General features: G+C 51.3%; 1 protein-coding gene across 4 annotated transcripts; it reads left to right on the forward strand.

The window, feature by feature from the left end:
* Nucleotides 1–1,111: 1,111 nt before the first annotated feature.
* Nucleotides 1,112–22,984, forward strand: RBCK1 (RANBP2-type and C3HC4-type zinc finger containing 1). Of its 4 annotated transcripts, none has more exons than XM_032295350.1 (13): nt 1,112–1,229; nt 1,792–1,884; nt 2,971–3,115; nt 9,957–10,050; nt 10,165–10,363; nt 11,638–11,759; nt 11,863–12,036; nt 13,118–13,278; nt 14,361–14,472; nt 19,151–19,330; nt 20,303–20,401; nt 20,759–20,902; nt 22,131–22,814. In XM_032295350.1, exons 2-13 carry the CDS (start codon nt 1,863–1,865, stop codon nt 22,209–22,211), a joined length of 1,533 nt encoding a protein of 510 aa, XP_032151241.1. In that variant the 5' UTR covers nt 1,112–1,229; nt 1,792–1,862; the 3' UTR covers nt 22,212–22,814. The 4 variants fall into 4 exon arrangements, with proteins under 4 accessions (XP_032151241.1, XP_032151242.1, XP_032151243.1 ...); XM_032295351.1 differs by having other exon boundaries at nt 1,181–1,884; nt 22,131–22,221; nt 22,812–22,984; XM_032295352.1 differs by lacking the exon at nt 13,118–13,278 and adding an exon at nt 13,428–13,441 and having other exon boundaries at nt 1,181–1,884.
* Nucleotides 22,985–25,723: the final 2,739 nt, after the last annotated feature.

Here is a 25,723-nt window from a genome sequence, read left to right on the forward strand (position 1 = left end):
AGCCAAGGTTGAGAAACATTGTCTAAAGGGATGTGTTTCAGGCAAAAGGAAAATTATCCCAGATGAAGGTCTGAGAGTCATTCATTCATTCAACATAGGGAGCTTCCATTATGTGTTTGGAACTGTTCTAGACACCAGGAACACAGCAGTGAGCAAAACAGACCAAAGTCCCTGCCCTCTAGGAGAGGAAAACAGGCCCAAAACAAGATAAATAAGTAAAATATGCTCCGTTAGACAGTAATAGATGCTGAGAAGAAACAAAAGAAGCCAGGAAGGCGGATGTGAAATGCTGGTTACATGTGTGTCTGTGAAATTTCAGATGGAGTAGCTAGGGAAGATTTTTGGGTAAAGGCCAATATGAAGGGAAGAAGCGAGTCATGCAGACGTTTGGGTTACGGCAGGTGCAAAGCCCTAAGGCGGGAGTGTGTCTGGCTTACTCCAGGACCAGCAGGCCAATGGGACTTGAGTGAGGCAAGGGCAGGGCAGTCAGCTACCGAGACAGAGGTCGGGAGGCAGTTTGCAAGCCCCGGGGAGGATCTCGGTTTTTGCTTTAAGTGAGATGAAAGTATTTGAGTGGGGGAGTGGCATGAGTTTGATTTACATTTTAACTGGACTCAGCTGGGTGGAAATGAACAGTAGGGGGCAAAAGGAGAAGCAAGGAGCCCCAGGAGGAGGCTGGTTCAGGACACCCGAGATGACGGAGCACTGATGGAGCTGGAGCGGGATGGGGCTGGAGGCGGTGAGGGATGAGATTCTGCAAGTGGAGCCGGCAGGATCTGCTGATCGATGGGACGAGGAGTGGGAGAAAAATTAAAGCAGGGCAGGAGGCAGACGAATGCAAACTTCACCCACAGCTCAATGAAAAGACAGTAACCGCTGAGAGGCAGCGTCGGACCTGGGGCCTGGATTCAAACCTCAGCTGAGTGGCCTTGGACAGGTCATCAACACACAGAGCCTTCGTGTATGCAACTGCAAACTGAGCCAAGGACCGGGCCTGCCCCGCGGTGTGCCTGAAGCTTGGGTGGGCAGGCGCCGGGCTCGCAGGGCACGCTCCCAACCAGTCCCCAGCGGCTCAACGCTGCGGGTCCCGCTGCCCTCCAGCCCGGGCTCCAGCTCCTGCTCAGGCTCCGGCTCCTGCTCCTGCCCGCCGCCCAGCACCAGCCCCCGGCTCCGCCCACCCCGCCTCCCGGCCCCGCCCCCTCGGGCGGCGCTGCAGCGTGACGGACAGGGTGAGCCTGGGGGTGTCCGGGGATCGGCGGTCAGCTCCGGAGGACGGGGTGGGGTCGCCCCGAACAGGAGCGCCGGGACTGCTGGGACCCCGCGCTCGGGCAGTGGGGGTCCCGGATGAGGCGACAAGTTTTCCGGTCCCCTTCCCAGTCCCGCCCCACTTCCGGGGCCGCCACTTTCACTTTCTTTTCCGCGGAAGCCGCTCTCCTTGCGAAGGACTGGGGCCTCCCGGGAGGAGGGGGCTTTGCCTTGAAACCCGGGACGCCAGGGGCGCTCCCGCAAGTGGGGGTCCTCCGGGACTTGGAGCGCCCCTGCTGGGCGGCGTCCCGGCGTCCTTTCCTCGCTTCTCCCCACCTCGGCTGGTCTCGTTTCCTCTTGCGCCCATTGCGGACTTGTCTGGGCATCCCCTGCCCTCTCACCGCCCCACGCGGGGTCCTGGGCTGGTCCCCGGGCGGTGTGATGCTTCCCGACTGCCGCGGGTACAACGAGGCACAGACAGGGCTTGGGCCGCGCCGGAGGCCACAAGGCCTGGCTGAGTTGTTCCTGGTGTCCCGCCCCTCCCAGGCGACCCGGAGGTAGCGTTTCCCGGAGCCACGGCCCCCCCCCCCCCAGGGGGATGGGCGCAGCCACGACAGATGGACGAGAAGACCAAGAAAGGTGGGCACAGGCCGGAGGTGACTGGGGAACGTCCAGTGGGAAGTGGGCCCCGCAGGACCTGGCCCTTCCTGCCCAGAAGGGCCTGGGTGAGGGGACTTTAGCCTGCCCTCTCTCTGCCCGCCTCCCATCAGCTTCCCCCTTTGGGACCTGCTGGCTTCCAGAGGCATCTTGGGGCCCTGAGACCTCCTTGGGCCAGCTCTGTGCTGAGATGGGGCTAGGGGACTCCCAGAGGACACAGGGCATCGAACTTGGAGACTTCCTGGGCTGGTGGGGGACGGAACTCAGCTAATCTGAGTAGCAGGGGTCCTTGCCTCTTCTTTTTCCCCCTGCATCTAGGGTTGTAGAACAGAGGTCAGTCCCTGCCTTGCTGGAAGCCCTCCCATTCCCCTCTGTGTTCTTAGAACAAAGCCCAGAGCGCCTGGGTGGCCCATAGGACAGCTCTCCTCAGTCACCCCGCTATGCTCACTCTAGTGGAGCCCCACTGGCTTCCTTCGGTTCTCATCCAACCATTTCTTGCCCAAGGCCCTTACTCTTCTTTCCACTTGGACCACTCTTCCCCACTGGGACTTGACACGTGCGGCTTCTCCTCCTTCAGGTCTCAGCTTCAGTGTTACCCCCTCCCAGAGGCCTTCCCTGGTCTTAACCTGTTTATTTCCCTGCCAGCAAGGATCACAATCTGACTTTTTTTTTTTCTTGTTTAACTTGTTTTTTGTCTCCCCACTGGGCAGGGAGATCCCTAAGGAGAGGGACCCTGTTTATCTAATCACTGTGGGATCCCAGTTCCTGGGACAGTGGGTGGCACACAGTAAGAGCTCAATAACTGCTTGCTGGATAAATGAATAGAAGTTTGAGGGACCCTGGGAATATGAAGGACAAACAGAACCAAATGAGCCTAGAGTGAGGAGGAGTGGGGAATATCAGAGAACCTCTCCCAGAGAAAGGGACTTTGAGTCACTGAAGGATGTGTAGGAGTTTACCAGGAAGACAGAGAAAGCAGCACAAAGATCATCTTCTTTCCTGCCCCATTAACCCCAGCTCCTGAAAATAAACCTGTGCTTAATTGGCTCCTGCTGTGCTGGCTTTTAGCAGAGGAAATGGCCCTGAGCCTCACCCGAGCCGTGGCAGGCGGGGATGAACAGGTGGCAATGAAGTGTGCCATCTGGCTGGCAGAGCAACGGGTGCCCTTGAGTGTGCAACTGAAGCCTGAGGCCTCCCCGACGCAGGACATCAGGTGAGGAGTGCACGGCTGGCCTGAACCCTAGGGGCAGCAGGACAGGACATTCTTGCCTGTAGAACAGTTCTTCCTAATGGCAGGTGCTGGCCTCAGGAGGCGTGGCTTCTAATCCTAATTATGTCACTAATCAACTGTGAGATAGAGGGCAGGTCACTTCACCTCTTGGAGTGTCCTCATTTTAAAAATTGGATCGTAACAGTAGCTATCTCATAGGGTTGTTAGGAGATATACCATATTAGGATGTTGGGCCTTATACAACAGAAAAAAAGGTAACAGTGATGTAAAGAAATTTGATGTCAAGAGAGTCCATATGGGGAGGTTCTGCTCCCCACAGTCCTCAGAGGCTCATGTTGCTTCTCTCACTATTCTGCCATTAACTCCCAGATTCCTCAGGTGCAAAATGGCCATTCCAGCTGCATCCAGCCATCACATCAGGAGGAAGGGAAGAAAGGCACCCCTCCATACTCCTCTAAAGAACATAGCTCAAAAGTTGTACACTCTTCTTCCATTAATTCCTATGGACCAGAACTGATTCCCACAGCTATGGTTCAGCTTTAGGGGATTCTGTATAGCCAGATATTCATCTAGAATAGTAAAGCAGTAGTTTTATAGTTTCTGATTTTCAATTCTCTTGGTGGGTCCCATTTGATTTTTCTTAAAACAGTTTATCCATACAATTCAGCCATTTAAAGTATATAGTTCAATGGCTTTCAGTATATTCAGGGTTGTGCAACGATTGCCACAATCAATTTTAGAACATTTTCATCATCCTGTAAAAAAAAATCTGATACTCATTAGCAGTCAGTCCCTATCACTCTACCTTCTCCCTAACCCCCTAACCTTAGGCAACCACTAATCTACTTTTTATCTCTAGGGATCTTCCTTTTCTGGAAATTTTATATAAGTTGAATCATGCAACATGTGGCCTTTTGTGTCTGGCTTCTTTCACTTAGCATCATGTTTTCTAGATTCATCCATGTTGTGGCAGGTATAATAACTTCATTCCCCTTTTTTTTGACAAGGGATCTCACTCTGTTGTCCGGGCTGAAGTGCAGTGGATTACAGTATATTCAGGGTTGTGCATATGTGTCTAGGTTGAAGTGCAGTGGACGCGATGGATTACATCGCTCACTACAGCCTGAACTTCCCGAGCTTAAGCAATTCTCCTGCCTTGGCCTCTCTAGTAGCTGGGACTATAGACATATACCACACCCAGCTAATTTTCTAAAAATTTCTTGGTAGACAAGGTCTTGCTGTGTTGCCTAGGCTGGTCTTGAGCTCCTGGCTCAAGCAATCCTCCCACCTCAGCCTCTCAGAGTGCTGGGATTATAGGTGTGAGCCACCATGCCCAGCCAGAACTTTATTCCTTTTTATTGCGAAATAATAATCTATTTTATGGACATACCTCATTATCTTTACTCATTAAATTAGTCGATGAACATTTGGATGTTTCTATTTTTTGGCTTTTATAAATAATGCTACCCCGAACATTTGTGGCCAACTTTTTGTGCGGACATGTTTTCATTTCTCTTGGGTATATACTAGGAGTGAAATTTTTATGTTTAACCCATTGAAGAACTGCCAGACAGTTTTCCAAAGTAGCTACACTACTTTACATTCCTACCAGCAAGTATGAGGTTTCTAGTTTCTCCACATCCTCTCTTACACTTGTTGTCTTTTTGATTATAACCATCCTAGTAAGTTTGAAGAGTTATCTCATTATGGTTTTGATTTGCAATTTTCTAACCATTTGATGACAAATGATGTTAAGCATCTTTTCTTGTGCTTATTTGCCATTTGCATATTTTCTTTAGAGGTTTGCCTATTCAGGTCTTTTGCCCATTTTTAAATGGGTTTATCTTTTCTTTGTTTCTTTCTTTCTTTCTTTCTTTTTTGAGATGGAGTCTCACTCTGTGACTCAGGCAGGAGTGCAATGGCATAGTCTTGGCTCACTGTAACCTCTGCCACTTAGGTTCATGTGATTCTCCTGCCTCAGCCTCCCGAGTAGCTGGGATTACAGGTGCCTACCACCACACCCAGGTAATTTTTGTATTTTTAGTAGAGATGGAGTCTCACCACGTTAGCCAGGCTGGTCTTGAACTCCTGAGCTCTGGTGATCCACCCTCCTTGGCCTCTCAAAGTGCTGGTATTACAGGCATGCGTCACCGCGCCTGACCAGGCTTATCTTTTCATTATTGAGTTGTAGGAGTACTTTATTCATTTTAGATACAAGTGCCTTATCAGCTACATGATTTACAAAATTCTTCTCTCATTCTGTGGGTTGTCTTCTCACTTTGTTGATGGTATCCTTTGAAGTACATAAGTTTTAAATGTTGATGATGTCCAGTTAGTCTATGTTTTCTTTTGTTGTTTGTGCTTTTGGTGTCATATCTAAGAAATCATTGCCTCATTCAAGGTCATGAAGATTTACCTCTATATTTTCTTCTAAAGGTTCTATAGGTCTAGCTCTTACATTAGGTCTTTGGTCCATTTTGATTTAATTTTTGTATATGATGTGGGATAAGGGTCCAGCTTCATTCTTAAGCATGTAGATATTGAGTTGTGCCACCACTATTTGTTAAAAAGATGATTTTCCCCTGTTTAATGATCTTAACCCTTTTTGAAAATTAATTGACCATAAATATGAGTGCTTATTTCTGGATTCTCATTTCTATTCCATTAAACTATAATATATGTCTGCCCTTATGCCAGTACCACACTGTTTTGATTACTATAGCATCATAGTATTTGAAATCAGAAAATACAAGTTCTCCAACTTTAGTTCTTTTTCAATATTGTTTTGGTTATTACAAGCCTCTTGAATTTTCATATAAATTTTAAGATCAGCTTGTCTGTTTCTGCAAACAACAACTATGATTTTGGTTGGGATTGCATTGAATCTGTAGATCATTGGCCACTTGATTTTAAACAAAATATTGATATATCTACTTCTTGAAATGGTTGTTTGAGACAGTACCTGTGTGTGGCCGGGTGCGGTGGCTCACGCCTGTAATCCCAGCACTTTGGGAGGCTGAGGTAGGTGGATCACGAGGTCTGGAGTTTGATACCAGCCTGACCAAATGGTGAAACCCCATCTCTACTAAAATTACAAAAATTATCCAGGTGTGGCGGCCTGTGCCTGTAATCTCAGCTACTCAGGAGTCTGAGGCAGGAGAATTGCTTGAACCTGGGAGGCAGAGGTTGTGGTGAGCCGAGATTGTGCCACTGCACTCCAGCCTGGGCAACAGAGTGAGACTCAGTCTCAAACAAACTAACAAACAAAAAATAAAAACAAAAACAGACAGTACCTATGTACTCCTTGCTGTGAAAAATGAGGAAGTTAACATTCTCATCTTCCACCTTTCCTTTTCCTGACTTTTTTTGTTGAAGTATCATAGTGGATGCTTTCCCAGTTGACTTCCACTTGATCCCCTGGAGTTTCCTCTGTAAAATGTACGGTGTCATCCACCATCTTGCTACTGAAGTGTGGCCTGTGGACCGTAACATGGGCGGAATCTCAGGTCCCACATCAGACTTGCTGGATCAGAACCTGAGTTTTGAGAGGCTCCAGGCAATCAGCATCTCTCAGACCTGCTGTTGGGTTCTCATTGATGGACCCAATGCTTCCTAGTAAATGATACCTATTGTATGTGTTATTGTTAATAAGATAGTTTAGTTAGCTATTACATTAATCAATAAAGTATGAGTGCTGAAAGAGTTGTTTCTGTGAAAAGTAAGCTGACTGCTTTCAAAAGACGAGACAAATCACCAAAAAAAAAAAAAAAAAAAAAAAGATTAACATTTTTGGGTGAGACAGTAGTAAGGAAATACGGTAAAAATCCAGAAGGGACTGCCGGGCGCTGTGGCTCAAGCCTGTAATCCCAGCACTTTGGGAGGCCGAGGCGGGTGGATCACGAGGTCAAGAGATCGAGACCCTCCTGGTCAACATGGTGAGACCCCATCTCTACTAAAAATACAAAACATCAGCTGGGCATGGTGGTGCGTGCCTGTAATCCCAGCTTCTCGGGAGGTTGAGGCAGGAGAATTGCCTGAACCCGGGAGGTGGAGGTTGCGGTGAGCCAAGATCGCGCCATTGCACTCCAGCCTGGGTAACAAGAGTGAAACTCCGTCTCAAAAAAAAAAAAAAAAATCCAGAAGGGCTCTGTGCTCTCTTGCTTCGGGAATGTGTCTATAAGCTCTTGCTCACTTTAAAGAAGCTGGTACTAGAAATTATAGATCATGATTATGGATGTGTTTCATACAAAAAAAAAAAAGAAAAATACATGGGAAACTCCAGTCAGCAGATGTATACTCATCCTGGGCATGGTGGCTCAGCGCTTTGGGAGGCTGAGGCAGGATAATGGCTTGAACTCAGGAGTTTAAGACCAGCCTGGGAAACATAAATTAGCCAGGTTGGGTGGTGCCCACCTGTTGTCCCAGCTACTTGAGAGGCTGAGGCCAGAGGATTATTAGACTCCAGGTGGTCAAGGATGCAGTGAGCCATGATCATGCCTGAGTGACAAAGTGAGACCCTGTCTCAAAGAAAGAGAGAAAAGCCGTTGGCTGTACTGTCCAGTGAATGTGCATGTGTAGCATGTAAGTTAAAATTAAGTGTGTAAGCTTTGTCTGCAGCTGTTTTTGTGCTTCTCTGCTGCTCACTGGTGATCCTGATGTGACACTGGATGAGAGAGCCCCAGCTGTATTTTTGTGTTGATTATGTTAAGATTATAGCTTTTAAATTTTGCTTTCTAACATAATTAAGACTTCTATGCTTTGCCTCTAGGTTGATTCTAAAAGTGTAACACTACTAGAAAAGATTTATAGTATTTTGATTATGGAAATATTATTCACTATAGAATAACTAGTGCATTCGAAACCATATGCACTTTTGTTTCAAAACCCTTATTGCTGGAAGAACATTTTGGGTTTAAGATCCAGTCCTTTTCATTTTTTACTTTTCTTCTATTCTCCTGTATCAGACTCATCTATTTTTGTTTTTCAAGAACTTGTCATGTGGAAAATGTAGTAAACTTTTAGAGTCTTGCATATTTAAAAATTTCTATTTTTGCTCTCTCAGTTCATTGATAGTTGACTGGGTATTCAAATTGTTTACTTGAAGAATTTTGAGAGAGTTTTCTGGACTGCTTTTAAACAAATCTCAGATATTATTTTATCCTTAAATACTTTGGTATGTGTCTTCAAAAACTTAGGACTTGGCCGGGCACAGTGGCTCATGCTTGTAATTCGAGCACTTTGGGAGACTGAGGCAGGTGGATTGCTTTAACTCACCACAGTGAGGGCGGCACCAGACTGTGAGGGATTACAACACTGAGGATTACAGTTCGATATAAGATTTGGGCGGGGGCAAATACCCAAACTGTATCATGGTGTCATTTACTATCTCCCACTTTTCCTGTAACTGGTAGAGATGAAGTTTAGCGATAAAGGTTCGGTTAGCATCACTTTTAATGTCCGGAACTCTTCCTCAATTTTTGGTTGCGTCATGCCTTTTCTTGCTTTCTGCATGCAGTGTTTTCCCAAATCTCTCTGAAGGCACTAGTTAGACGACTGTTGCTTATTGTTCCATACCTTAAATGATCTCTGTTTCCCTTGGGATCACTTCTGTTTTTTCATCTTTTCATGGTTTTGGTTTTCCAAAAATCAAGTTGGAGGATCCTTGAGAAAGTTAAAACCACTTTCTCTGGAATAATACCACATGGATTTAAATCCTGCCTCTAGCTGAACACAGTGGCTTACTCCTGGAATCCCACTTTGGAGGCCAAGGCAGAAGGATCACTTGAGGTCAAGAGTTCAAGACCAGCTTTGGCAACATAGTGAGACCCTGTCTCTACAAAAACTTAAAAAATTATCCAGGCATGGTGGCATGAGCCTGTGGTCCCAGCTACTTGGGAGGCTGAGATGAGAAGATCCCTTGAGTCCAAGAGGTTGAAGCTGCAGTGAGCCAAGATAACACTACTACACTCCAGTCTGAGCCACAGAAAGAGAGCCTATGTCTTCAAAATAAATCAGTATGGCCAGGTGCAGTGGCTCACACCTGTAATCCCAGGTCTTTGGGAGGCTGAGGTGGGCGGATCATGAGGTCAGGAGTTTGAGACCAGCCTGACCAACATGGTGAAACCCCGTCTCTACTGAAAATACAAAAATTAGCCAGGCATGGTGGCATGTGCCTGTAGTCCCAGATACTCGGGAGGCTGAGACAGGAGAATTGCTTGAACCTGGGAACCGGAGGTTGCAGTGAGATTGCACTACTGCTCTCCAGCCTGGCGACAGAATGAGACTCCATCTCAAAATAAATGAATACAAGCATACATAGAAGTGAATCTTGCCTCTAACAGTGGTTAGTTGCTTAGTTTGGCAGAGTCACTGTAACCTATCTAACCCTCACATTTTTATCTGTAAAGCAGGGATACAGAAGTACCTGCCTGATGGGTTTGTTGAGAGGATTAAATGAGTTAATACACATTCAGTGCATTGAATAGTCTTAGCACATAGTAAACAACAACTTTTGGTGGTTTTACCAAGGAGCAGGGGAGAGAAGATAGGTTGGAGGGATCAGGGAGGTGCCAGATCATGGAGGCCCTTGTGTGCTGACATGAGTTGATTCTAAGAGTAGTGTGGAGCCATTGGAGGGGCCCAACTGGTGGATTCTAATAAGAGAGGATGCATGGGAATAGGGCCCCTACCCCAGACTGGGGGTTGTGTGCATATGTGTGTACATGTCCTTGTGCCTGTGTGCAGATATGTGCATGTCTGTAGCCAGTGGCTGAGGCTGGAGCCCTGGCCAGAGCCCACGCTGAGTCCCTGCTCTTCTCCGCAGGCTGTGGGTGAGTGTGGAGGATGCTCAGTTGCACGCCGTCACCATCTGGCTCACAGTGCGCCCTGATATGACAGTGGCATCCCTCAAGGACATGGTGAGTGAGGAGGCTGAGGGTGACACTGGGGTGGAGGCTCTCCCTTTTGCTCCTGCCTCCTCTCTGTCTTCTGGCCCTCCCTCCCCACCCTGCCTCTCTTGGTACCCCCACCAGGTTTTTCTGGACTATGGCTTCCCACCAGTTCTGCAGCAGTGGGTGATTGGGCAGCGGTTGGCACGAGACCAGGAGACCCTACACTCCCATGGGGTGCGGCAGAATGGGGACAGTGCCTACCTCTATCTGCTGTCAGCTCGCAACACCTCCCTCAACCCTCAGGAGCTACAGCGGGAGCGGCAGCTGCGGATGCTGGAAGGTGAGGCTCCGCCCCTGAGCACCATGGAACCCAGCGGGGGCCCTGGACTCACTTGAGGCCATAGGGCAAGCAGGGGTAGAGCCCCTGGGTTTTTAGTCAGGGGCTCACCCAGAGGACCCTATCCAAATGGGGAAGAGAGGACCTAAGACCCATGGGAGGGAGCATTTCAGGGACCCATCATGAGAACAGCTGGCATGGAGGGGCCAGATTCCGTCCAGGCTCTGGCATTCCCAGCTACGTGACCTTGGGCAAGTTTACTCCTATCTGCTGCCCAGTTTGCTAAAATCATAAATTGGGTACGACGATGATAATGATAACTAGTGTTTATTCTTAATTTTTAACTTCTGAAATGTTTCAGACCTACAGAAAAGTTGCCAAATTTTACAAAGTAGTGTATAAAGAATTCCCATGTATCATGTGGGTTTTACCACATTTGCTTTCTCCTGCCTCAGCCTCTTGAGTAGCTGGGACAACAGGCATGCACCACCACACCTGGCTAATTTTTTGTATCTACTAGAGATGGAGTTTCACCATGTTGGTCAGGCTGGTCTGGAACACCTGACCTAAAGTGATCCACCCACCTTGGCCTCCCAAAGTGCTGGGATTATAGGCGTGAGTCACCACACCCAGCCTTATCATCTCTTTCTATATAAAATTATTTTATTTTCTGAACCATTTTGAGAGTAAGTTGCAGATATGATGTCTTTTTCCCTAAATAATTCAGTGTGCATTTTCTTGAAAAGAAAGGTCATTTTCTTAAATTACTAGGTATAACATCCAACTCAGGAAACTATCATTGATACAGTACTGTTATCTAATCTACAGATCTTACTCAGATTTTACTATTTGTCTTACTATTGTAATTTATAGCAAAAGACCTGGCATTCAGCTGTCATGTCCGAGTCCCTTTCTTTTTTGACCAGTTTCTTTTTTTGTGGGGGTTGGGGGCTGGTTTCCTCTAGGATGGATGGAGTGGGAAGGGCTGCCTCAGTGGTGCTCTTGGGTCCCCTTGGTGCACCCTTCCGGAGGCACAAAAGGGTGGGTGTTATGCTGGATTTCGAAGCTCAGAGGATACGGAAGCATTTGTGGGTGGAATAGGGGCCCTGACCTTGGGGGAGCCAGGATGCCTACTTGACCAGATGGAGGCTGGAGATACCCCCAGGGAGGAGAGGATAGGGGAAGGGTCTGCCTGGCTGGCTCAGGGAGACCCACCCGCTATGAGTGTGGACCAAGTGGGCCGCATGGAACCACCACCCTTTAATTCTCCTCCACAGATCTGGGCTTCAAGGACCTCACGCTGCAGCCTCGGGGCCCTCTGGAGCCAGGCACCCCAAAGCCCGGGGTCCCTCAGGAACCTGGACGGGGGCAGCCGGATGCAGTGCCCGAGCCCCCACCGGTAAGCTGTCCCTGGCCACGCCTCCCTGGCCTCAGTATCCTCTTCTGTGCCTCTCCCCTGCCCTGCCCTGCCCAGTCTGGCTCACAGCCCTCTCCGCTCCCAGGTGGGCTGGCAGTGCCCCGGGTGTACCTTCATCAACAAGCCCACACGGCCTGGCTGTGAGATGTGCTGCCGGGCACGCCCCGAGGCCTACCAGGTCCCTGCCTCCTACCAGCCCGATGAGGAAGAGCGAGCACGCCTGGCTGGTGAGGAGGAGTCACTGCGTCAGTACCAGCAGGTGGGCGCGAAGTCCCTGGACAGACACCTGCAGACCGGACGGGGGAGGTGTAGGCCAGGAAGGGAGACACCTTCGCATTGCCGCTCCTCCCCGTTACTGCCTTGCCCCTCCTGACCATGCTGCTGGCAGTGACCCTGCACTTGCCTGTGACCTGCCCTCTCTCCAAGGTCACCCTGTCACCCTGTGGCTGAGACCCGCTCCCTGGCTGTGGCGCACATCCAAGTTTACATACCCTACTCCTGTGTGGGCTGTGGCTCCATCCCCAGCTTTGACACACCACACAAGTGTCCCTGGCTATGACCCCAGCACCCTAGCCATGACTACATCTCAGCTCGGACCTCACCCCCACCTATCTGTGACCTAAGCCTGCTCCACCTCGCTGGGACCTCACCCTGGACGCTGCTACTCCCGACCTCCTCCCTCTATGGCTTGGCCCAACCCTGACTTCCTGAGAGCCTGGCCTGACCCCTCACTGCTTCCTAGGGGGATGACCGCCATCCCTGGTCCTGCTCCTCTCTTAGCCCTCCCCCACCCCTATCGTGACACACGCCCTAATGACAGATATCTGATCCCGAGACCTCCCCATTCTAATCTTACCCCTGGCCGCACTTGCGTTCCCCTTGGACCCAGTGCTGCCCCTGCCCACCCCACTCCTGTTCCCCCCTCAGCCTTGCTGTGCTCCCTGGCTTTGTCACTTTCCCACCCCTGCCCTTGAGCTGGCTCCACCAGCCCTGGCCCCGACCCTGCCCTGTTATCCTGACTCACCACTCAGACCCTGGCCCCCTTCCTTTCTCTGCTGCCATTGCTCCCTCTCCTGGCGCCTTCCCTGGCTATCTGGCCGGCCCTCCCTCCCTTGGCTTCCCCACCTCCGCCTGGCCCCGCTCCCAGCCACCCCCCTCCCAACCTGACTGCTCCTGCCCACCCCATCCCAGATCCCCGATCCCCGCGTCCGACTGGCTCCCAGCTTTGCCTCCTGCTGCTCTGACTCAACCCTCACCACGCCCCCTGATCCTTTCCCCTTCGTGGTCTGACCCGCCCCCGAGGCCCTGACCCACCCCATGGCCCCGCCCCGTGTGCCCAGCGGAAGCAGAAGCAGCAGGAGGGCAACTACCTGCAGCACGTCCAGCTGGACCAGAGGAGCCTGGTGCTGAACACCGAGCCCGCCGAGTGCCCCGTGTGCTACGCGGTGCTGGCGCCCGGCGAGGCCGTGGTGCTGCGTGAGTGTCTGCACACCTTCTGCAGGTGCGGCCCCCAATCCCATCCCCGGCAATGCAGCGTTTATCAAAGCCGCCAATTACGCAGGGCTGGACGTGGGTGGGGCCCTGTGCTCTGATATCTCATTGGACGCCCGCGAAAACCTACGAGGTAGGCTCTGTCTCCCCATTTTGCAGATGAGGAACCTAAGGTACAGAGAGCCAGGCAGCTTACCCAAGGCCACATGGCTCGTAAGAGAAGCAGCCTAGACATGGACCCAGGCATGGGTGGAGGCACCGGAGCCTCCCTTCCCCTCTACCTTTAACTGCCGAGGCTCCTGCAGCCACGCTGCTCTCAACCTCGCGGCGGGCATCTGCCTGTTTCGAGTCTCCTGTCATGGCCCTTCCACCCCTGGATGTGGGGAGCACAGACCCACTCACCACAGCTGACGCTTGGGGAGCAGCCCCTGGGTGGCAGGCTCTGTGCCTGCCTTCTGCAATTTTAATTCCAGCAGGGAGGCCGATGTGAATTGGATAATCACTGGTTGATGTCCTTGTGAATATTGTCTACAATACAGTACATGAAATTGCTACATACAGTACATTAAGATACAACAGGAGTCCTTCCCAGAGAGGGTGGTCTAGAAGCTTCCAGGGAGGTAGCCTGAGAGCAGGGACTGGAAGGCCTGCTGTAGGTGTGAGCCTGGACTGTTGGAGGAGACTAAGGAGGTCTCTTGGTGGCTGGAGCAGAGGGATGAAGCGGGTAATCAGATATCAGGGTAGAGAGGTGTTGGGTCCATGAACAGTTGGGATTTGTTCTGGGTGGGATGGGGGCCACCAGGGAGATGTGGCTGCTGTGCTGAGATAGACTTTAGGGGCCAGATGGATGCAGGGAGCCCAGCAAGGAGGCTCCTGCAGTCACCAGGTGGGGGATGATAGGGGCTGGACCGGAGAATCAGAGCAGCAGTGTGGGGACAGGGTGGAGGCCTTGGTGGGATTGGTGAGAGGGATGGGAAGGAAGGGGATATGGAGGAGAAGCCCACCCGGGGTCAGGTCTTGCCATGTGAGAGGTGGAGTCCTCAGTGGATGGGGTTCCGATGACCCTCACTTTCCTCCCCTCCCCTCCCCCAGGGAATGCCTGCAGGGCACCATCCGCAACAGCCAGGAGGCAGAGGTCTCCTGCCCCTTCATTGACAACACCTACTCGTGCTCGGGCAAGCTGCTGGAGAGGGAGATCAAGGCGGTAAGGCCTGGGGATGGGAGATAATATCCCAAGTACCAAGGAGCTGAGCCCCAAGCAGGCAGGTAGGGACTGGCTCAGGCAGCAGACATCTTAACTTTTTTTTTTTTGGAGATGGGGTCTATGTTGTCCAAGCTGGTCTCAAACTCCTGGGCTTGCGTGATCATCCAACCTCCGCCCTCCAGACGTTTTTCAAGGGCTTTGTCTATGTAGGGTGCTGAGACCCGAAGCAGAAAAATTGAGGTGAGTAACTAGTCACGAAGCCATATTTATGAAGGAAAGACAGCAGAGTCGTTAAGAGTCAGGGACTTGGCCAGTCATGGCAGCTCACACCTCTAATCCCAGTACTTTGGGAGGCTGAGGTGGGCAGATTGTTTGAACTCACACAGACTAGCCTGGGCAACATGGCAAAACCCTGTCTCTCCAAAACAGATTTAAAAATAGCTGGGTGCGGAGGCATGCGCCCGTAGTCCCAGCTGCTTGGGCAGGGGTCGAGGGGGAATGGGCTAAGATGGGAGGATGGCTTTAGCCTGGGAGGTCAAGCCTGCAGCAAGCTGTGGTTGCGCTACTGCACTCCACCTGGGCAACAGAGTGAGACCTTGCCTCAAAAAAAGAAAAAAAAAAAAGGGGAAACTCTGGAGCCTGGTGGCCTGGGTATGTGACCACAAGTCAGATGTTTAACCTCTCTATGCCCCTATCTCATCTCTGTTAGAGTCAGAGTTACAGTTTCTATTTCCAGGATTACAAAGATTACAGTAGAGGACATGTGTATAGAATTTAGAGTAGCATGGCCAGGCGCAGTGCCTCACCCCTGTAATCCCAGCACTTCGGGAGGCCAAGACGGGTGGATCACCTGAGGTCGGGAGTTTGAGACCAGCCCGACCAACGTGGAGAAACCCATCTCTACTGGAAATACAAAATTAGCTGGGTGTGGTGGCACATGCCTGTAATCCCAGCTACTCAGGAGGCTGAGGCAGGAGAATCACTTGAACCTGGGAGGCAGAGGTTGCAGTGAGCCGAGATCATGCCATTGCACTCCAGCCTGGGCAACAAGAGCAAAACTCAGTCTTGAAAAAGAAAAAGAATTTATACTAGTGCTTGTCACATGGTAAGCCTTTATTGGAGTTAGCACTTGCTATGTAACAAATCACTGCAGGCTCAGAACAACAGTCATTTTTTTAGCTAATAAATCTGCAAGTTAGGACAGTTGGCCCTCTATCTGTGGAGAATTCACATTGGAGAATTCAATGACAGTGGATAGAACATATTCTTAAAAAAACAAAAAAAATTACAATGAAAAACAAATTTAAAAAACAATACAGCATAAACTACATAACATGTTATATTAGGTATTATAAGTAATCTGGAGATGATTTAAAGTACTGGAGGATGTTGGTAGGTTATATGCAAATACTATGTCATTTTATGTAAGGGGCTTGAGCATCCATGGATTTGGGTATCTGCAGGGATCTTGGAACTAATTCTCGGGATACTGAGGGATGACTCTAATTTGGGTTGGGCTTATCTCAATGGTTCTTCTGGTCTGGGCAGGGCCTCACTGATTTCACCTGGGTCTAGCTGGTGGGTGGCCTGGTTTATGATGGTCTCGTCTGGGATGACTGGGATGATGGGGCCTCCTTCAACTTCAGGGTCTCATCCACCAGCAGGCTGCCTCGAGCCTTCTCATGTCTTGGTGGTCTCGGGCTTCCAAGAGCAGCCATGGGGAGCCCCACGCGTGAGTGCTTTCTAAGTCTGCTCATTTCTCACTTGCCACTGTCCCATTGGCCATAGGACGACCTATGCTCAAGCCCAGAGTTCATTGGGAAGAGACTACCCAAAGGTGTGGAATCAGGGAGTCAGAAACAAATGGGAGTCACCACTCCGCCAGTCTGTCACAGCATGTGTGTTTCTGTGTACGTGTGTGCTTGCTGCTGGCACTCTTCATGAATTCATTAGCAGATTTTCTGTCTGGCTGCTAGTGATCTTGAGCAAGTTGTTTCCCTTCTCTGGGTCTCCATTTCCCCATCTGTTTGTTTTTTGTTTTTTTTTTGTTTTTTTTAGACAAGGTCTCACTCTGATGCCCAAGCTAAAGTGCAGCAGCACGATCTCAGTTCACTGCAACTTCCACCTCTCGGGTTTAAGCAACTTTCGTGCCTCAGCCTCCCAAGTAGCTGGGATTACAGGCACTTGCCACTGTGTCCAGCTAATTTTTGTGTTTTTAGTAGAAACAGGGTTTTACCATGTTGGTCAGGCTGGTGTCGAACTCCTAACCTTGTGATCTGCACGCCTCAGCCTCCCAAAGTGCGTGGGATTACAGGCGTGAGCCACCACACCTGGCGCCATTTCCCCATCTGAAAAGTGGACAGTTGGGCTTGATTCATGGTTTTTAAACTGCTGGGGAATGGCCTTCCCTGGGCATTGTGGGTCCCCATGCCAAAACATGGTGGCTGAGGTCCAAATGGGAAACCCCCACAAAACACATACACAAGATCTCCTCTTTATTCCCGTCCCTCCTGCCTCTCTCCTATGCCCCTGTTTCTCCTGAGAATGCTCCTAACTTCACCAAGTGTTTATGGAGCCCAAGAAGTTCTGCCCCAGGGGTAAAGTGGGAGGCAGAAGGGGTAGAGCTTTGGGAGTTCCCGGCTCTGACATCAAGGGCAGCCCCATTTTTCTCTGTCATCTCTGGGTAGTTACTGAAGTGTCCTTGCTCTGGCCTGGAGAGACCTCATGACCAGTCATTCTGTGTCCCCAGCACCCATAGTCACTTGCCTAGAGGTTTCCCTGTGCAGTCCACTCCAGCCAAGGGGCATTATGCTGGGACTGGGGTTCATGCAAGAGGGCTGCAGGAACTTCCCTGGAGCCCATTGACGTTGACGTGAATCTCAGAAAATGGTCAAGTGTGACAGAGAGAAGGGGGCAGCGATCAGCCAAGTAATGTGGTGGAGGTTGTTTTTACAAAAACAAAACAATATGCATAACCACATAGAACCAGAGCAGAAATCAAAGAGAATCACCCACAACCCCAGGAAATATTCCAGTTACATTTTAGTCTACTTTCTTCAGTGTCTCTGGGCAGATTGTTGTTTTTTTGTTTTTTGTTTTTTGTTTTTGGTAAGATGGAGTCTCGCTCTGTCATCCAGGCTGGAGCGTAGTGGTGTGATCTCAGCTCACTACAGTCTGGCCTTGTCAACCAGGCTGGAGTGCAATGGCACGATCTCGGCTCACTGCAGCCTCTGCCTCCTGGCTTCAAGCAAATCTCCTGCTTCAGCCTCCGGAGTAGCCGGGACTCTAGGCGAGTGCTGCCACACCTGGCTAATTTTTGTATTTTTAGTAGAGGCAGGCTTTCACCATGTTGGCCAGGATGGTCTTGATCTCCTGACCTCAGGTGATCCACCTACCAGGGCCTCCCAAAGTATTAGGATTATAGGCGTGAACTGCTGTGCCCACCCAGATATGGTTTTTTAAGTCAACTTTATTGACGTACACTTTGCCTACAATAAAATGTATTCGTTGTAAGTAGACAATCAGATAAATTTTGACAAATGTAACTCATGTAACCACCAGCCACTGTTACGTATAACATAGGCATGATTTCTGCCTCATTGTACCAGCATGGATACAATCACTTTAGCTTTTTAAATTTTGCTGTAGAATTTTTCTAAAGATTATTTACTAATCTCAATGGCATGTATACTGTTTTTATCTCTTAGTTCTAATTTCTCAGTTTATAATACTGCTTCAAGGAACATTTTGCATGGTGCATTTTTTTTTTTTTTTTTGAGATGAAGTCTCACTCTGTTGCCCAAGCTGGAGTGCAGCGGCACTATCTTGGCTCACAGCAACGTCTACCTCCCTGGTTCAAGTGATTCTCCTGCCTCAGCCTCCTGAGTAGCTGGGATTACACGCATGCACCACCACACCTGGCCAATTTTGTATTTTTTTGTAGAGATGCAGTTTCTCCATGTTAGTCAGGCTGGACTCAAACTCCTGACCTGAGGTGATCCACCCACCTTGGCCTCCCAAAGTGCTGAAATTATAGGCGTGAGCCATTGTGCCTGGCCCCATTTTAACCAGTTTTTAAGCGTAGAGTTCAGTGGCATTAAGTATACTTATACTGTTGTGCAGCCATCACCACGTTACCCCATCTACCGCCAGAACGTTTCGAAATTACCCCCACTCTCTTTTTTCTTTTTCTTTTTCTTTTCTGTTTTTGAGCTAGGTTTTCATTCTGTCACCCAGGCTGGAGTGCAGTTCATTAGTCGTGCCTCACTGCAGCCTTGACCTTCTGGCCCAAGCAATCCCCACAACTCAGCCTCCCAAGTAGCTGCTAGGACTACACATGTGAGCACCACACCTGGTTTTGTGTGTGTGTTTTGTTTTGTTTTGTAGAGATGAGATCTCACTGTATTGCTCAGGCTGGTCTTAAACTCTTGGCCTCAAGGAATCCTCCTGCCTTGACCTCCCAAAGTGCTGGGATTAACAGGTGTAAGCCATCACACCCGACCTAAAATCCACTTTTTGAGTGGAGTTTTTCAACACTATGAGGATTACATGAAGAAAAGAGCCTGGGCCTGGATTGGAGTTTAGGGTTTGGGGGCTTTCTAGAGAGTATTTGGTGGCCAAGGGGGTCATATGTCAGGTGTTCTGAACCCCGATCAACAAGGACGTGGTCTGTTGGCAGCTCCTGACCCCCGAGGATTACCAGCGATTTCTAGACCTGGGCATCTCCATTGCTGAAAACCGCAGTGCCTTCAGCTACCATTGCAAGACCCCAGATTGCAAGGGATGGTGCTTCTTTGAGGATGACGTCAATGAGTTCACCTGCCCTGTGTGTTTCCATGTCAACTGCCTGCTCTGCAAGGTGGGGCCGGGGACTCACCCCGCCCGGTCATTCATCCTGCTGGAGCTCACCACAGGGCAGTGCCTGTTCTCCTGGGAAGGGAGATGTGACACTGGCCTGCTAGTCATGACTTGGAGATGCATGTCAGTGGGAGAGTGTGGCTTGAGCCTGAACTGAGCCTTGGTCCCACAGAGGGAGTCCCAGACCTGGCCCCAGATGGAGCCTCAAACCTAGGGAGCCCTGGTCCACAATGGAGCTCTGCCCCTGGACCAAATCCTGTCCCTGGGCTGAGCCTAAGTCTGACCCTAGTCACAGACTGAATCCCAGTCCCACATTGAGCCCCGACCCCATCCAAGTCCACAGACCTGGCCTCTGACCAAACCTGACTCTGCACTTGTCACTTAAGCTGGTCCCATATTCAGCCCAGACTCTGAACCAAGCTCTGACCAAACCTGTCTGTCACAGACCAAACCCTGACCCTGGCCCTATACCACGTCTCCACCCCTGTGCTGAACTGAGTGCTGACCTCAAACCCAGACAGCCCTACCTGATCCTTCCCCCAGGCCTGTCCCTGTCCCTTCATCTCAAAAGCTGACCATGAAGGTGAGGGAGGAGCTGGTAAACACAACTGGAGTTTGGGCCTGTAACCCGGGCAGGGCCTAGGCAGGGATGCGGGGTCTCAACCCACGGGTGTAAGGGGTTTCTGTGCCCATCAGAACTTAAGCTGGGTGTGGCAGCACGTGCTTGTGGTCCCAGCTACCCAGGAGGGTGAGGTATCTATTGCTGTTAGTATATGTGATGACCCTGACTTCACCTCCCTGGCCCCAGTGTCCTCTTTTGTAAAATGGGTGTATGCTTTACAAAGTGAGGCCCTGCCAGTGACTACACCTAGAGGCGTTAAGTGCCTTTGTGGACTCCTGCCCTGCCCCTCACCTCTTCCAGCTTGTTAACCCTGAAGGAACCTTCTCACCTTGAGCCCCTCACCCCCTGCAGGCCATCCACGAGCAGATGAACTGCAAGGAGTATCAGGAGGACCTGGCCCTGCGGGCTCAGAACGACGTGGCTGCCCTGCAGACAACAGAGATGCTGAAGGTGAGGCTGCGACAGGGCCGAGTCCTAGGGATTTAAGTTCTGGGATCCAGGTGGGGACCGGGGGCTTCTCAGCAAGGGCTGTGCTCACATCCCTGGAGGCTCTGACCTCCTTCTGGCTGTCATTCCCATCCAGAGATGGGACTTAGGCCAAGTGGTCAGGTCAGGGAAGAGTGTCTGGGTGGAGGGAGGAGACCACAGGAATGAAGAGGGGGTCGCTGGACAGAGCCTGGCCGATGGAGCCGCACAGGAGAGACTCCACAGCTCCAGGGGTCACCACCTTCTCCCTGCCATGGGGAGGGGGACAGGCTGGGTGGCTGCCCCAGCCCCACCCCGAGGCCAGCACCTGCCCTGCTCCAGGTGATGCTGCAGCAGGGCGAGGCCATGCGCTGCCCCCAGTGCCAGATTGTGGTGCAGAAGAAGGATGGCTGCGACTGGATCCGCTGCACTGTCTGCCACACTGAGATCTGCTGGGTCACCAAGGGCCCACGCTGGGGCCCCGGGGTGAGTCTCACTTGTACTAGTATGGAGACGGTGCTCTTGTGGGGTTTGTCTCGAGGGTTTGGAAAACTACAGCCCATGGGCCACATCCAACCCAGCACCTGAATTTGTACAGCTCCTAAGGTAAGAATGTTCTTTTTTTTTTGAGACGGAGTTTTGCTCTTGTTGCCCGGGCTGGAGTGCAATGGTGCAATCTCAGCTCACTGCAGCCTCTGCCTCCTGCATTCAAGCAATTCTCCTGCCTTAGCCTCCTGAGTAGCTGGGATTACAGCATGCGCCACCACGTCCGGCTAATTTTGTATTTTTAGTAGAGACAGGATTTCTCCATGTTGGTCAGGCTGGTCTTGAACGCTCAACCTTAGGTGATCCACCCGCCTTGGCCTCCAAAAGTGCTGGGATTATAGGTGTGAGCCACCTTGTTTAGTTGCAAGAATGTTCTTTAAATGGTTGAAAAAATACTAAAAGATGACTATTTTGTGACATGAAAATTACATGAAATCCGCATTTCAGTGTCCCTAGGTAAAGCGCTTTGGAGCGCAGCCGTGCTCATTTATTTACATGTTGTCTGTGGTTGCTCTTAAACTCCAGAGGCAGAAGCCATATGGCTGCCCAGCCCAAAATGACTGGCCCTTTGCCGAAAAGGTTTGCCCACCCCTGCCCTAGAGGACAGCAAGTAAAGGTTCGATCTGGAGTTGGAGGTGGATTGGCCGCTGGCTCTGGCACATACCTCTCTCAGCCCCATTTCCTCTGTGAAATGGGGATGATAGCTGGGCTTATCTCAGGCTTGTTGTGAGAATCAAGTTGAAAAATTGCAAGAGACGTGCTTAGTGGAGGGCCTGTCACTTGGTGAGCAGTCTTGCAAATGGTAGCTGTCATGATTAGGGGTGTACTCTGGAACTGGGGGCTTGTTGTTAGGTTCATGTAGACTTTCAGTGGAGGTAGAGGAAACTGCCCTCTTGTCTTGCACGCTGCCAGTGCGCTATGTCTAGAATATGTGAAGAGTGGTCAGATCCTCTCCCTGCCCTGTTCCTGGATCTAGGTGTGGGTACACTGAGTGCTGTGGGAGCCCAGAAAAGGCCTCAACAACTCTCCATCAGGTAGCTGAGGCCGACAAGGCCATTTTTGCGGGAGGACCTGCAGAGGCAAAGGCCCAGGTTGGGAGAGTGGTCGGCTTTGAGGGTAATCTCTCTGCACTACGCTGACATTCTCTTCTTTTCCTGCCATCCTCTAGGGCCCAGGAGATACCAGCGGGGGCTGCCGCTGCAGGGTGAATGGGATTCCTTGCCACCCAAGCTGTCAGAACTGCCACTGAGCTAAAGATGGTGGGGCCCCATGCTGACCCAGCACCACACACACCCACAGGCTGTTATGGTGTAGGGCTGAGCTTGGGACTTTGGCTCCAACTTCTGGCCGGGAGATGCCTTTGTGCAGAGGCCAAGTCCCTGAGCTTTGGATGGCCTTGCTTGCTGTAGTGCTATAGGGCTCCGCCTGCACTGCTGTTGTCCATGGTCATATCTGCCCCAGTGCCTTTGTCCTTCCCCTGAGGCTTGCCAGCCAGACTTCTCTCTCCTGCAGCTCCCACCTTTGCCTGACTCCAGCCATAAACATGGCCCCTGGCCAGAGGCCTCACTGGGTGGAGCCTCTGTATGACTCCATGCTCCTCCCACCACAACGCTGGCTCGTCTGCCGAACATCAGCATTCACAGCCTCCCTGCCTTCCCCTGCTGGCTTTTTGGGGCTGACTGTTCTCTGCCTTTGCAGTTGGAGGCCTGGGGCCTCTTAGAACTCTTGCTAACCTGTTCAGAGCCAGAAAGGAGACTGGGCAGTTTGGAAAGCACAGCTCATCAGGTCCGGCTCTGCCTCTCCCTCTCTGCAGCCTGTGTAAGCTATTATAATTAAAATGGTTTTCCAGGAAGGGATGTGTGATGTCCTTGAGAGGAAGTGAATGTCCTGGGCTGGGACTCTGCACACAAGCAGGATCCCGATGTCTCTGGGAACTGCATCAGGAAGTTGACCTGTCAGACCATCTGTGGTAGAATGAGGTTGTGACAGCACTGGGACCTTTCTACCAGACTTGGCAACCCATGCCCAGCTTCAGGAGCAAGGATGCTCATCGTCATCAGCCAGGACAGGCGGAGTGTGCAGCGTGTCAAGTCTGCAGAGAAGGGTGGGCTTGGGGGCGGGAGGGGAAGTCTTGCCACTCTTGCTCTCTTTGACCTCTCAGCAGGCATCCAGGGTTGGCAAGTAGATAGTTGAAGAAGGAATGAAGCTGCTGCAGCTGAGGGGTGAGGTTGTCCATCCTAATTTTCACATCCCAGGCAAGAGGGCAAGGTATCAATTCAGCAGTATTTATTGGAACCCACTCTGTGCTGGTCAGAGGTTACCAAGACATGGTCCTGATGCGTTCGTTCTGTAAGTTTTTCCTCCATTCTGCGACCCACCCCTCTTCCCCTTTTGAGATCCGGTATTGTCACAGCAGGCGGAGGATGCCTCTGCTGCTGAAGGCCTGTGGTTTTGTGGGCAAGGGCCTGTTCTAGCCCCTGGAAAGGCACTGCCACCTGCCATCGGATGCCAAGACTCGAGAGGTAGCCCCAGTCACTCTGTGCAGAGATGTTCGAGTATGTGTGAGTGGACTGGGTCTTTCTGGCACTGCCTGTGTGGGCTCAGGACAGTCAACTGTGGCAGCTGATGAGAGGCAGGCTCAGGCAGCCTCCCCAGCCCTGGAGGCAGAAAGGCCCAGGCAGAGCCACCCACTGAGGGGAAAGGACAAGCTGAGGAGAGCCGAGCTGCAGGCGCGTGGATGGGCCCAGGTCAGGCAGACGCTGTCTCATACCCGCTCCTCCCTCTCCTGCCTCGTGTCTCAGGAGCGTGGGAACCAGAGGAAAACAGAGACTGTTCTCTGGTGGTGCCACAGGCTGTAACCGGAACACCGAATATTGTTTTAGAAATTTAAATTGGTTGCCAATATTTTTAAATTGGCAACATCTTTTGCCACATTAAAATCTAGATGCCTGGCTTCTCTTGAAATTGTCAAAGCTTCGTAATGCCAGGTCCTCACTTCCACCTGTGGGGACTGGAGTCACAGAGACGTCAGGTCTCATCATGGGGTGTACACCCTCCAGTTTGCCCCAGTCTTCATCACCCCAGGACTCACGCCGAGGCCGTTCCAGTGCCCTTGCATCATCCTTTTTCTCGTTAAGAGGAAAATGAAGTGGGTCTCTACCCACAGTGTATCACAAGTGAGGGCAAGACCCGCAGAGAGGGCAGTGCTGGACGCGGCTTTGCTTGGCCCGCCCGTCCGTGCTGCATTGGTGCGACCGGGTGCAGGCCGACCCCGGTTCCTGCCTCAGCCCCACACTCCTTGCACCTGCAAAGGAAAGGTCTAAGATGGGCAGGGTCAGGGCACCCTCTACTGCAGGGTCAGGTAGAGATGCCTCCACCTCCCAAGGCTCACCCCATGCCAGGGGCCCAGACCTTGAGAGCCCAGCACCAACTCTCCAGGGCAGAAAGAAAATCGGACCCCAAGGCTTTGGGCTTAAACCATCTAGAGGAAGCAGCAGGAGGTCCCAAATGTACTTGAGTGACACAACGGTCATTCTCTCCCCAGAGGCAGAGGGGGGTGAGTGGAAGCCCATTCCTCGGATAAAGAGCAGCTGCCACTGAGGGTGGCCCCGCAGCCTATGCTGGCGTTCACTGGTGTCTTCCTCTAGTGCCTGGGGCTGGCATGGAATCTGCTCAAGTGCAGGCAGCTGGAGGTGAGCCCATGGGCTGGCACTCCCAAGTGCCAACCACGAGGAAGTCTGGAAAAAAGACCAGGGGGTGGGAGTCCTCGTGAGGAGCAGGAATTGGCAGCAGGGGCCACCAGCAGAACACACGGAGGGGACAGTGGCAGGGGGAGGAAGATACAGCCAGTCTGGGTCTCAGCCCCATCACCTCTTAGCTGGATTCGGTGAAGCCTCCGGCCTGTTCCTCCTTCCGTCAGTGCTTCATCCCTGGGTGAGCGTGGGCCTGGTGCAGGGCTGGCTGTAGGTGTTTGTTCATCAATAACTGCTCACGAAAATGGCAACAGCACTAGCACAGCTTCACAAATCGAAACGCATTTCACCAACACCCTGGCAGGAGGCCCTCCAGGAGGGATGACACCATCCCTGCTTTACTGTTACGGACGTGAGCCTCCGAGAAGCAGTGACTTAGAAGCTCACACAGCCAGGAGGGAAGGGACACACTTGACCCTGTCTCAGAACCCATCAGGGCACCAATAATTCTTTCTTCAAACCCAGCTCTAGTCAAGACCTAGCTTCACCCCCAAATCACCCACAGGGCAGCCTCAACTCTCCCCAGTACGCCAACCATCCCCGCCCGGCCTGAGGCTCCGGACATGGCCACCTCCCTCCACAGACCGTAAACCCCAGCACTCCAGTGCTTTGCTGGCCCCAAACCACCCACACTTATTACTCATGTGTTATTTTTACACTGGCTTCCCCTCAGGCTTGCGTTCTATGGTGTTATCTGACACCACATTTCCAGCTCTCTGATAACTGGGGCTAGTGTCAGGGCCCACAAATTAAAGGGCTCAGTCCCATAAGACAGTCGCCACTTCCGATGGAGTCACAGATGGGGTGCCCAGGCAACCCACATCCTTCCTTCCTGGCCAACTACACATTCAGGGGTTCCCATGACTCCACCCCCTCAGGTTCAATAATTTGCCAGAATGACTCAGAACTGAGAACACACTGCCCTGACGCTTCCTGGCATGATGTCCTCAAGGCTGCAGTTCAGGTGGGAACAGCCACACCGAGGAGATGAACAGGCAAGATGGTAGTG

Source organism: Sapajus apella, unplaced genomic scaffold (genome assembly GCF_009761245.1).
Source record: "Sapajus apella isolate SASKATOON/1434 unplaced genomic scaffold, GSC_monkey_1.0 scaffold33, whole genome shotgun sequence".
Lineage (NCBI taxonomy): Eukaryota > Metazoa > Chordata > Mammalia > Primates > Cebidae > Sapajus > Sapajus apella.

Bases quoted from the DNA above. Each gene is read 5' to 3' on its own strand.
- RBCK1 (XM_032295350.1), top strand. From the start codon at position 1,863: ATGGACGAGAAGACCAAGAAAG. The intron at 10,364-11,637 runs GTGAGGCTCCGC...TCTCCTCCACAG, and splicing joins GCAGCTGCGGATGCTGGAAG to ATCTGGGCTTCAAGGACCTC. The intron at 13,279-14,360 runs GTGCGGCCCCCA...CCCCTCCCCCAG, and splicing joins TGTCTGCACACCTTCTGCAG to GGAATGCCTGCAGGGCACCA.